General features: G+C 39.1%; 1 protein-coding gene across 1 annotated transcript in view; it reads right to left on the bottom strand.

The window, feature by feature from the left end:
• gpr158b (G protein-coupled receptor 158b) overlaps positions 1 to 13,603 on the bottom strand; it is an 80,730-nt gene that overhangs the window by 20,937 nt on the left and 46,190 nt on the right. The window contains exons 6-7 of the mRNA XM_008433114.2: positions 5,947 to 6,056; positions 2,300 to 2,538 (exon numbers count right to left, since the gene is read on the bottom strand). Of these exons, the coding sequence (XP_008431336.1) occupies positions 2,300 to 2,538; positions 5,947 to 6,056 (349 nt within the window). The remainder of the gene's footprint in view (positions 1 to 2,299; positions 2,539 to 5,946; positions 6,057 to 13,603) is intronic.

Below are 13,603 nucleotides of genomic sequence, written 5' to 3'. Positions count from 1 at the left end.
GCTGAAAAGCTTTATGGAGATGAAGATTTCATTTTTCAGCACAACCTGGCACCTGTTCACAGTGCCAAAACCACTGGTATTACTGACCATGGTATTACTGTGCTCAGTTGGCCTGCCAACTCTCCTGCATTTTAGACATTTGTGCAGGAATGTTAACTATAAATATTATGAGAATTAATCCCTCTGTGTTCATAATGATTTTTTCCTTTCTGCTCTTCCTGTTTGCTGTGTGCCACTTATGCAGCATGCAAACTGTGAGCTGGACCAGCATCCTGATTATCAGTCCATCTCTGCCCTTCAGGAGGCTCGTAGTTCTTATTACGCCAAAGGATCACTCCATCATTTAAAAATTATTAAGAGACTTGTGTGGAGAAAAGGAAAATTGTACTCCCAAAATGTATCATTTCACATTCAATTTTGAAATTGCGAAAGTGCCCTGAATTACAGGTAGTATGTTTAGGGGCCCCTTGAGTCTTCCTTAAATAAAAAGCTCTTTTTATCTACAAAAGGAAGCGCATGAAAGCAGAGAGGTTCATCAGATTTAGAGGAGGTCACGATGGTACCTGTTAATGTCTGCTACATTTGAACAAGACTCCAATTTGTAAAGTTTTGCAGATAATTGGAAGAAGTCAAACTAAAGTGTCACCTGTAAGTGCGACTATATGCATGGATGTTTGGTTTTGGAATTACCACCTACACATAATAAGTGAGGACATCATGTTTACAACAAGTATGAAGGAAAAAGTGTGGAAGACCAATAGAAAGGCAAATGACTGACATTATTGCAGGTAATTTATACCAACAATAACCTCAGTCAGAGGGTGGCGCCAAACACACAACGGATCAAGATTACGAGAGGAGGAAACGCAACAACGAAACTAGACATTACGGGAGTGATCAGATTATTTTATATTTCAGGTGCACGTATACAAAAACTTGTTGATGTTCTGGTGAAAAAAAAAGTTTTGCTTTTCTCTTGAACATGGGAGTGAGTGAAACGACTGAAACATTTTCCTATCCTTTAGAGAGTAAATATGCCAGCTACGTGGAGCAGGTGATTTAATTCACCCTTCTGCCAACACATACCCACATCTCTATTTCATCTATTTCATCCTTCCTACCTCTTTTTCATTCCTGAAAATAAATCCTTTTCTACCTACATGGCTAAAGCTTGTACTAAACTGCTTTATTTATGGAGAAAATGGTCACTAAAATGCACAATTCTCAAGTCCTATCACCTGAAAAAATTGTATTATTACCTTCTATTATTATTCTAATTATATCGTTACACCTCCTTATAGGCTGTGAGTAGATTAAAGAAAATTGATTTAAATTGTTGGTTGTCAAAGCGGACATGAAAGACCCCAACCAGCAGGTACGAATCTATTCACGGTCGACACAAAACGTCTCACAGGAGGTGGCGTCATTTCTGCTTTCAACTGAGACCGCAACGGTGGAAAATGGTACCAAGTCCAAACGATAAGAACTGGACAGAAAAGCCAACACGATGGTCACAAACCAGCAGAAGAGAGAGGATGTGCTGGCATCACTAAAGGAGACGCACAGAGAGAAAAACATCAACTTAGTGTCAGTGATCCAGCAGAGGGACTCTCAACACTTGGCTCAACATTGGTGAATAAATATGTGAAGAGACGTGGACAAGAAATGGTGAAAAACTCAAGAGCTACTTTACTCTACAAGCTGACCAGAAACCTTAACACAAGTGTTTGAGGCTTTTTTATGGACCATGAAAGCCACCTTAAAAGACCCAGAGATAAGAAACTGTAGCAAAAAGCTAGCAGAAGGCAGGAGGAAAAGATTAATTATGATTAATCGTAATTAATCGATTATTAACATTCGTATTTATTTTTTTAAAAGAATTGTTTGTTTATTTTTATGTATTTCTAATATTTTATAAAAAGGTCAAATGAATAATTTGTGGAATGTGGCAATTTTAAAAATCTGATTAATCGATTAATCATCAGAGTAATCGATTGCTAAAATAATCGTGCAGCCTTAATCTCGACGGACAGTGATAAGGTAGTCACCTGAGCTGATGAAAACCTTTGGATTTACAAACACAAATATAACACAAATACCCCTTGACCTTTTCTCTATTAGATTTATATTTCTCCAAACATTTTTCAGCTGAACTCCCATGACAAAGCAATTGTTGGTAAAGTACCGAGATTACAATTGACTCGCAAGCGTGGAAGTCAGGGTCACTTTCCTCTTGACCAAACTGCCAAAAAAAATAATAAATAAAAAATCCCCCACACACACACACACACACACTCACCCACTCCCATCATGTAGTCCCATCGGTCCAGCAGGCACATGCTGAACTGCATCCCCTCTGGTGTGAAGCCTGCGACTATCAGACTGCGACTCAGCTCCGGGCTCTGGCACACGGCCGACGTCCAGGCCACCAGGAACCACAGCACAATGAGGAGAATCACCGCCAGCAGCCGCAGGACACGCCAGCTGGTCATGTAAGGCGTCCTCTGGGCTGTGCGGGAGAGGAACACCTTCAGGACCCTGAGGGAAGGAAACACGGTCTGAATCTGGAAAAACTCCAAAGCTGAGAAGTAGATGTTTTATCCGACATTTTCAGTTTACTTGTCCATGTATTATTAGATTATCGCTTCAGTCGACATTCCCACATGAACAGAAAACATATCCATTTCAGTTTTATTTATTTAAGTCTGTCTGGCGTGTTGCCCTTCTTTACTAGATGAAGTGGAAAGCAAAAGCAAGAAATGTTTTTGTTCATAACATATAAAATACAATAATCTGAATTCGTTTTTAGTACAAATTCGCTACTGATGCGTTAGGAACAACTGCAGGTTTTGGTGGATTTGCCCCTGAGAAATTCCCACACATGAGTCACGCATGTTGCTCCGGTGAGCGCTGCAGTCATAACCCACACTGGTTTCGGTTCCACAATCCCAGCTGTTCGCTCTGAAAGCACACACGGTCCAGGAGTTCTGCAGCTTTACTTGTACGAAACAAATGGGGGGAGGGGGGGAATTATCCACAGTGGTGGATTTGTGGTTGGATGTAAATTGTGGAGTTGTTGTCTGAAAGAACTGTTTGCTCTGTACTGTACATTGATTGACAAACTGCAACCAGAGCTTCTTACAAGCTGCAGTAAGCAATTTTAATAAAAAATATTTTACAGATTTGTTAAAACTGTCACTGGCTCGTGACAGATTGGTATGAGATAGATAATCTGTGAAAGAATCGAGCTCCTCTGCCTTTTACCTGCGCTAGCTAGAAATAATCAATAACAGCAAGGAGGAGGGTCTTAGTGCTGCCATTCATGCGTGTATACATGCTGCTCACACCCTCCCTCTTGCACTCTGCTATGCTACAGCTTCTCTCAGTCAGCAGAGCCTGTTGTGAGCGCTAAGGCGAGTTAGCATGGCCACAAATGATGAAAAACTGTTTTTCTGGGACAATAAGTTGTTTTTCTGCCATTAGCACATTTAGCAGAAACACACAAGCGTAATTGACAGCACTAAGACCCTGCCCCGGCCTCTGAATGGTTGTTTTTAACTATGAGCTGTTGCATTTCTTCAGACATCAATTGTAGCACTGGGAGGAGGTGGAGGCACTCAAACCTTTCACAGATTATCTGTCTTATATTTTACTGTCTGGACATGCTGACTGTTTTAACAAATATCTAAAAAAAAAATTAAAAAAAAATAAAATTTCTTCCTAAAAGTTTCATATTGCAGCTTTAAGGATTTTGTCTTGCCACATTTCGACAAGGGCCAGATTTGTGAAGTGAAAATTTCATAGTTCTCCTACAAACAGATCCGGAGCTGAACCTCAACCTGAGCTGTAAATCTCTGCAGCTTCTCCTTTCAGCTTTTCTGATTAATGTTCTCTAGTCCAGCTAAAGTGAACCTCCATGCCTTGGTGTACATTTACATCTACGTATAATTTTTTTCACACAGTTTTGCATAATTTTGTGTGTGGCCTGCATCTCAAAATTTCAATACCTTAATAAGCAGGGAAGTTTGAAAAATATGTCATTAGGGGCATGTCATAGCAATGCATAGGGAGAGCATTACTATGGCTCCATGCATTGCTATGGCTCCATGCATTGCATGCCGTTAATGCGGCTCGTACCGCTGCGTGCCCACCCACAAAAGTGGTATCAAAACGTGCGGCTCAATCCCGGCATTGGAACTATTATTTTTATTGGGGATCGGAGTTACGATGGCGACATAAAAAGCGAAAAACGAGCAAAATTTCCAACTGCTGAAACGCAGAGTGTAACTGACACCAACTGCCGCTTTTTTAGAGTGAGAAACAGGGTGGAATTTGTCCCCAAAATAATTTTGAAATCGCTCTCATGGCCGTAAAACTTGTATTATTATAACCCTCTTATATGCTTCAAACAGTTGTCTGATCACTCTTGCGGATCCTGAACAGAAAAGAGCTGTTTGGACTGCTTTGTTCAGAAAAACTAACTGCTTCATACAGTTAGAATTCAATCTCTCCCTGTGTGACTCACTCACATGATAGTTGAGCTGCTCTTTAGAACTACAATGACTGAAGGTCAGAACTACAACATGGCGGAACTCTCAAATAGCACACATTAGRGCTGAGCTGGCATTTAGAACTACTTGCTGTTTTGGGCATTCTATAGCTGGACTGTTACACGTTGGATTAATGTGGTCATTAATCCAATTTGTAACAATAATGAAGCTTACTGAAAATTTCAAAATAAAAGCCTTGACATTTTTCACATCAGGTAATTGCTCTTTTGGGCTTTATGTGACTGGTTTAAACAAACTACTGTAACACATTTAATTGGTGAGGTAGTTAAAATGAAGCTTAATGAAAGTTTCAAAATAAAAGTCTGCATATTCCCCTCAGGTTAGTGCACCGCCGTAGGCGATGCACTAATATTAGCCTTTTTTATGTTTTTTTTCCTCAGGATAGTGAACTGCCTTGCGCAGCAGGGCAGTTCATTAACATTAGCACAAACATTAGCATTTCACTGCCTTTGACTAGTGCACTAGCACTTTTACCTAAAGTTAGCTWTTAGCTAATTTTCTCATTAATTAGACATGTTTAGTGTACTGAATGGAGCACGTAAAATGAAAACAACATGGTCCTGTTGCTACACATGCTACTGCCAGCATTTAGGCTAACATTAGCATATTGGCTAATTTTAGCTTATGCATTAATTTTAACATAATGAATGGTACAAGTACTGCTTAGTCAACATGCTTCTGCCTCTCCACAGGTTATTGACTACATTGCAGCTTTCTTTAGCATTAATGCTAATTTTTAACATCATAACGCTGGGTCAAAACCGATGGGCACACTTTGGCAGGTCCCTTTAAAATTTTTGCAGGAATTTTCTAGTTCTCTGTTTATAATGCTCATCATTAGCAGTCCAGACTGTGAGAAATCCGTTTCACCTGATATCCAGCCGGACCGCTCAGGCTGTAAGAGTTTTATTCCCCCTTGGGAACACTTTCTATCCAACAAGCTCGCAAAATGAAATAATAAAAAAAAAAAAAGTCAAATTGGTTATTTTGCCAAGAGAACTTTATGACCAATCTTTGACCTCCTTCTCCCAGCTCAGTAATACTTGCTCCAAGCTGCAGATTAGGAAGCCAGAGTGAGTGTGTGTGTTTATGAATGCAGGCAGACGTGGAAAGATCAGACCTGATGTGAAATTTAAATGTGCGTACGGGCTAAGAAAGCACGCAATCTTTGAGAGGGAGCTGAATTATTGAAACAGAGAAAGGAGCAGAGGAAATGGTGGGATAGGAGACGTCGAGWGRGAAGTGGGGTTTGCCTATTTTTAGTTTTTGCTTTCAATTTAATATCACCATCAGAATAATTCAAAGAAAAAGAAAAAAATAGAGAAACATCTCAGATACAGATTTATGCTTTTTGTTGTCATTAACTCAGCCGTACCTGTACAGCTTGAGGATGACTGTGCCGTACGCGACAGCGAATCCCAGCAGGCGAACCCACCTCAGGAGGATGCATCGGAACACGCTGGGGTTGAAGTACAGGATCATCACCTGGAGCGACAGACAAACACACCAGCATTCTGGGTCAGACCGGACCCAGAATGCTGGATCCGGTTGGGTTTCACGATATGCTGCAAAAACGAGAAATCTTCAGAGTATTTTTGGTTTAGTTCTGGTTTAACTTTTTCATGCCACATTCCCTCCAAACAGCACTAGTTTTTGTTTGGGGACTCCCTTAGGCAAGCCCACAGACAATGCTACAAAATATGTAAAGAAACCCAAACTTTAAGTTTAACTTTGTTTTTTTATTCACTATTCAACAATTATTACAATTGTTTAGCATAAATGCTGCCTCATACATGCTGATTTTCGATGGGCATGAATCCTGCGGCTGAAAATCTTATTATCAGATTATATACTATGACTTTACTGCCAGATAGCGCAAACTTTCATCAAAATCCCCTGAAATTCACATCAAATTTTATTTTATTCCCACAGTTCTTATGGATGTTTGCAGCTATATGTCCTTCGCGGCTGCATCGGACAGCCGCGAAGGACATATAGCTGCAAAACTGTCCTTCAGTTTTTTCTTGTCAGAAACGTTTCCATTTCTTGAGAAGCAAAGCAGCTCAATGAATTTAACCGGCAGCCAATCAGAAAATGAGCATCAGAAGTAAAACTGAAATAAATTACTTTAACTTACATTTCATAAAAAAAAAGGAATAACAGAAAACAAAAAATATAAAAAAAAATTCTGAAAAATTTTATTTAAAATTTTTTACAACAATTCAGTTTTGTTTTTTATTTTTGCTTTTTTGTACTCTTCACCTTCCCTCTAACATAGTGCCCCCCACTTTGAAAAACACTTCAAATAAGACAAACTAACTTAAAAGTACATTTTCAGAAAGATGACGGTACTTGTTTTAAGTCAATGATTCCTTAATATTGATTTTAAAAAAGCTCTACTTCCACTGGCAGATTATTTCACTTATAACATGGAAAACATGTCTTGTTATAAGAGAAATAATCTGAAATAATCTTTTTCAACAAGTACTGTTGTTTACAACTAGTTTTTAAAACAACTAGTTCAAAACAATAGTACACTATTGCAAATATTGTAAGATATTTACACTAGAAACTGGACCAAAAATGTTGTGTGTTTGCAGTAATATAATGTCACACATATCGCATTTCTCTGTAGTTCATAAAAAAAAGGAAAAAAAAAGAAACGCAGTGTTCACTATGAGAGAAGCAGAGCTGGAGGCATCACAGAGAGCTCACGCCTCCACAGCTCACATCGACTGAAAGCAGCATGTGGGTTATATGTAGGGCACGACATTAAATCTCACTCGAAATTCTGCGTTTTCTTCTCTTGTTTTTCCAGAAATAAATATTGATGTTCTGACCTGATCCAGTCTCGAATCGTCTCTCCAGTTTGTCACAAAGCTTTGAATTTGGTGACAGTTCATAAATTATTGCTTCACCTTCTTCTATTCGGATGTGAAGATTTTTTTTTTCTTCCCCCCGCAACTATTACCTGAAGTAGGGTGCGATGGAGGCTAATGGAGGCGAGTCTGGCATACCGAGAAAAATCACGGCTTCCATTTGCACTTCTGCATTTCACTTCATTAGCGTGCAGCTCAGCAGGACGCCGTGTATTAAATCTCCAGCGGCCTCCGTTCTGAACTAAATGAAGCTTGGATCAGTCACTTAATTGGTACGCCCCCTCCTGACCGTTTATGCATGACCCTTTCAGGAATTTGCATTATTTTTGCGGTTTAGGGAAGTCTGAAGAAAATTACCACGCCCTTTTCCTCCCCCTGAGGCAATGTTTAGAAGGAAGTACGTGATTGTTAAAATTTCTGCAGGAGCTCACAGACTCCAGAGGTAAATGTAAGGCACTTGGAGCAAAGTTTGAAAGTTCCAGAAGAAAAAAACCCGTTTGATTTAGAAAGTTTAGCCAGAAAAACAGATTACAGCATTGGTCTTCATGCTGTAAAGACTCAGGTTTTCATAGCTACTCACTAAGCTAGCTTAGCCATTACCTTCCTATGCAGTTCTGCTTGATTCTCATCTCCCTTCACTGCCCAATCTTGTATTTCTCTCACTGACTTGGATTTCGCTGGTATAATTTTAACCAATCAGTGAAAAGAAGGAGAAGTTGTGAACAATGAGGTAAATTTTCTGTATTTTTAGAAATGATAGCAGAGGAAATTAGCAAAGCCGTTCAGCTCATTTTGGCCATGTTTTAACATATTAAATTAACATGGGCAGCCATCTTGTTTGGCTCGGCACTTTTCTCTTCGCGGTGGAAGACGGTTGTTAACAGGGCAGGAAATTTCTGGTGAGCTTCATAGCACTAATTAGCGCATTAGATACGCCCCAGCCAAAAGTTAGCCATTGGGTAAAGTTTAAAATAATACACAGTGAAATACGCCTTTTTAATATACCACAAACTTAACAACACAACCCAGTGCATCCTCTTTCTAGAAGAATAATTTTGTAAAAGCGTTTTTAATCAGAAGCTTCTTCCAATTTGCTGCATCACAGCTTGCTACAGGAGACACTTCCTGCCCACAGCCTCCTCTTTGAAGAAAGTTAGATAGCGGGAGTTACTCCAACAACTCACTTCTCTTTAGGAGTAATTTTTTTTTTTTTCTTTTTCGGGGATCAGTCAAGGCAGGAACAATATTCCCTGACGGCTGTCGACTCTGTTTGGAAAACACACACCCTGCCAGAAACCAAAAATGCTTCAGAAACTGCATCCACTTTGAAGCGTTTACTTGCTCTCCAAATTCCCCACATCTCAGTCCAGTTGTGCATCTGGGATGTGCTGTACAAACAGACGTGATGCATGAAGGGCGTCCAGCTTACAGGACATAAATCATTCACCACTAAATCACCGTCAGGATTCTAGAAAGATCCATGCCTCAACCAATCAGCACTATTTAGTAGTTTTAATATTATTGTGTCTTTATTTCTAGTGCTTTTACCATTTATGTTGATGCTGCTGGATCTGTGAATTTCCCTCTTTGGGATAAATAAAGTTTCAAAATCAATTTTGAAATTAGACCAGCCTACTATTAAACAGGTGGTCATAATATAATGCCTGATGGTTATGTCAATTGTAGGCAGCGGTTACTATAACAAATTTCACTGGACGATAAATTGTCCCAGAAGTTATTGTAATAAATGATAACATTGTTTTGAGACCCTTTTCAAGTAATGTAGTGGTAGTGGCATAAAAACACCAGAACACATTCTCAAAGATCAGTAAATGTTAAGTTGTAATGAAGATTTCCCCGATGGAAATGGAAAACATTTTAATATAATTCACCCCTTCATTCAAAAGTTGATTCACTATGCCATAAACAACTAAGGTACAATCAACCATCCACGGATTTAAATTTAACCACAAAACATGTATGTATAAAAATAATGATAACAAAGGAAAAAACAGCATATATTATCTTTGTAATGATAAAGCACTCTACTGAATCAATATACTTCATTGTACCGAGATAGAGAATTATATTTTATCATTTTCCTCAAAGTAAAAATGGATCCACTCTCTTTGGTATCGTTACAAGATTTGTTCCACAAACAGAAATTCAGCCTTTCATTCGTTTAGTTCTGACTTTTATTTATTTATTTTTTAATTAGTGTGAGGATAGCCAGCCTACGTCATTGCAGCTGCTTAGGGCCCCGGCATCACCACAAGAGCACCAAGCTAGCGTTACCCTAAACCCCTAACCCTAACCTAAAAATATACATATTCATATTTAAAACAACACTGAATAATACAAACTAAATGCTATTACACATGGAAAAGCAATTTCTATATAGTTACTGTAGTTGTTACACAAATAATGGTTCATTTCTTCTGGTGGATGGTTGCTGCCACTTTTGGGGGAAATATAAGATATCAAACTTGTTAACTTGTTTACTGTAAATGCATTGTTTATCAGCTGATGTTATGTTGAAATAGTTGAAATAATATGGTACACTTAAATACCACTCGACCTGTCCAGGGTGACCCCGCCTCTCGCCTGGAACGTTAGCTGGAGATAGGCACCAGCAACCCTCCTGACCCCACTAAGGGACAAGGGTGTAAAGAAAATGGATGGATGGATAGACAAATACCACTCTGTGTTTCAAAAATCCAAATAACTGTTTTTTGTTTATTGATCAATAGCCATTATAAACACTGGTATGATGTAAGCTAATTACAAATTATCTAATGATAATCAGTATCTTTCACACATAGAGTAGCTTTGGAATGGCAAAGCATCTTATATTGACATGTTGATATAAGGGGGCCACCTAATAAAATCTGCTTAGGGCCCCAAAAAGGCTTGTGCTGGCCCTGAGCATACGGTCGGGTTTTCCCACCAAATGTCACAGTTTGCAGAAACCCAAAGTCACGACTGCAGTGGCACAAACTAAACAGCACAGAATAAAGTGAAAAATGAAAGAACTGGAAAATCTCCGCTCCCCTCCTGTCTTGGCATTCAAGAGACGCCGAGCATACTGTGTAATGAGGCTTAAGTAACACCAACACCTGTAAGCTGTTTTTCCGCTGAAAAGAAGCAGAACACGTGTGACAAATCCAACAAAATAGCGAGCCAGCCTTGCGAGCGCAACAGTCTGGCTGGGAGATGCATTAGGACACAAGGGGAGCTAATGCAAGATAAGGAACATGAATCACCGCGCGCGCTCCATCGGGCCGACGGGACAGCGGCTCAGAGACCGTGGGATGAAGACAAAAATGATTAAATGAGAAAAATATTAAATCTGACAAGATATTATGCAGCTACGGAGGATGTTACGAGTAAAAGATGACTCAAAGCAAATGTCACAGGATCGTGAGCGGTGAACTAATCCAAAGCTTATTTCCTCCTCGTTATCGTCGTGGAATTGGCAGGATGGATTTCACACATGCTGCCAAAGTGTGGATCAGCGTGCAGTTAGACTGTCATAACAACACTGCTGGTCTGAGTCGTCGTCGGTGTGTTCACTCCAAGTTCGGCTCTGACACGCCGGCTCTGCTCCTCAGCAGGAACGTGACAAACAGAGTCAAAGCTGCTGGATCTGGTACAACAATAAGAAACTGGAACATCATAAAATGAGTCTCATAAAATGATCTCCTAATATTTTAAAGTCCAACTTTACAGTGTAGAGGAAAGTACACCAAGGCTGTCACAGCTTCTCTCACACTAAGAATTAAATTAGCTTCTCTTTGGACCTGAAAGGAACAGCATAGAGTCAGCACACAGCTTCAGTCATCACAGCTAGAAACAAGTGATCAGGCTCCAAATCTGGGTGTAGTGATGAACTCTGACCCAGACCTTCAGAGCCACATAAAGACAGTTACAAAGTCGATCTTCTGCCACCTGAAGAACATTTCCACGATTAGAGGACTAACATCTCAGCAAGATCTAGAGAAACTCATCCATCCGTTTATCTTTAGTTGAATTGATTACTGCAACAGTGTCTTCGCAGGTCTGCCTAAAAAAATCAATCCTCCAGCTACAGCTGATCCAGAACGCTGCTGCTGACATTCTCACTAAAACCAAGAAAATAGTGTTCATCGCCCCTTTTCTAAAATCCTTCCACTGGCTCCCGGTAGCTCAGAGAACTGACTTTAAAATACTGTTGTTAGTTTATAAATCAAGTAAACATGGAGAAGCAGCATTAAGTTTTTATACTCCTTCAATCTGGAACAAACTTCCAGAAACTGCAAAACAGGCGAAACACTGCGTTCCTTTAAATCAAGGCTAAAACCCACCTGTTTGTTGCCTTTGATTAATAATTGCTAGAAAATATTTTAATACATTCTATGTGTATGAGTTTGTTAACGGCATTTAACAAAATGTATGTTTTATTGTTTGTTTCATAATTGATGTTTTCAAATGATGATTTTACTATGTAAAGCACTTTGATCTGCCTTGTTGATGAAATGTGCTATACAAATAAACTCAAGACAAGAATTTCCATTTTTAATTAAAAAAAAGTGAGCCTGAAGAGTGACGTCCTTAAACTAATGAGCATCACTCAACGTGCTGGTCATTAAATTGTCTCCCACCTTTAGCAGCTAAAGGATTACAATGTTTTAATTGCACAGAGCCTAGAGTAGGACTCTGATTGTGTGTGGTCATTGTGTGGCATGCTAATATAAACCCAAATGGCAGGATTTTAAAAGCATTAAATTTATTTATTAATTCACTTTGATATACTTTTGCCATTTATTGTTGCTGTTACAATCAAACTCAAACTTGACAAAGCAAGAAACTAGGATGGTAATATCATTATCTACACTGCTGTGAGATATTGTTTTTTTATTTTAAAAAATTGTCACTAATTTTAACAACAGACAAAGATAATTTGTGGGAGTAGGAAATTAATTCTTCAAATTTTGATTGCATTTATTACAAAAAAGGTTATCTAAATCACAGGTAAACCTTTAGTTGTGCCTCTGAATCAATTAGTTCATCAGCAGGACTCTGAAGTTCTTGTCTGCATGCTGAGGAGGCAACTTTTCCATTTGAGTCTGTATGTTAAACCAGGAACAAATCTAAAACAAATCTTTTCAAAAAGTTACGTCTAAGTTTGAAATTTTCTGTAGGAGTTGAAACATTTGGGCATAACAAAAAGCAATCATAAAAGAAATCTGTAGTAAGGAAGCATTGTGCTTATTTTCTTTGTTCTTTGCCATTGTTTGTTTCTGATTTTGCTGATCAACTCATCTGAATTTGTACGTAACTCATTCCTTACATTTCCAAAACACACACAGATATTTGGTCCCAAGTCCGATCAAACCCTTCATTACTATGAGCCAGGACGCTGAAACGGCAGACAGCATTTATTTATTTATTTTATATCTAGTAGAGGAGGTGGCTGTCTTGGTTTGCCTCCAACCTCTGAAGCCTCCTCCATCAATTAATCAGCAGAGGTATTTTTAAAACAAGTTGTGCCAGGACTTGATGGACTGTTTAAAAATGCATTGAGCGCCGGAGTGGTACAGCTACAGCTGAGAAGACTTGTAGCAGCAGAGGGAAAGAAGTAGAAGGAGAAAAAAAGAGAAGGAAATAAGCTCTGGCAACAAATGTCGAGACTGGAGGAGAGGATGCAGACAGAAAAGGAACATGCAGACGAGGTTATAAAAGAGAAACACGGAGGACGTGAAGGGCAGGGATGAGCTTGAGACAAGCAGGGAAGACGTTGAAAAGTACAGTAAAAAAAAAAAAGATGGTGAGATGTAGCAGCGCAGTGGGAGGAGATAACACTCGACTGTGTGAACATAAAAGTGGCAGGATATTTTAGTGCGGCTATTTTTGGGACTGGAGGTATCCTTGGGGTGCAGAGAGAAAAGGATAAGTTGGCGGATAAAAAAAATCAAGATAGGTTTGATCTCATAAGGATGGACCCACCTTCACCGATGACTTCATACAGAACACCCAAACATACACCTGGAGTTTGGGTGTTTGGGTGTAGTGCCATTCCAATGCCACTATGAAATAGAGTTAAGATCAGGTCTAAGAAGGTCTTATGTTATTTTAATTGCAATTTTACAGCTTTTGTTTTTAGATAACCATTTA

This window comes from Poecilia reticulata, linkage group LG17 (genome assembly GCF_000633615.1).
Source record: "Poecilia reticulata strain Guanapo linkage group LG17, Guppy_female_1.0+MT, whole genome shotgun sequence".
NCBI classification, from domain to species: Eukaryota; Metazoa; Chordata; class Actinopteri; order Cyprinodontiformes; family Poeciliidae; genus Poecilia; species Poecilia reticulata.
Note: the sequence above shows the minus strand (reverse complement) of the source record. Positions and strands in the feature narration are given on the sequence as shown.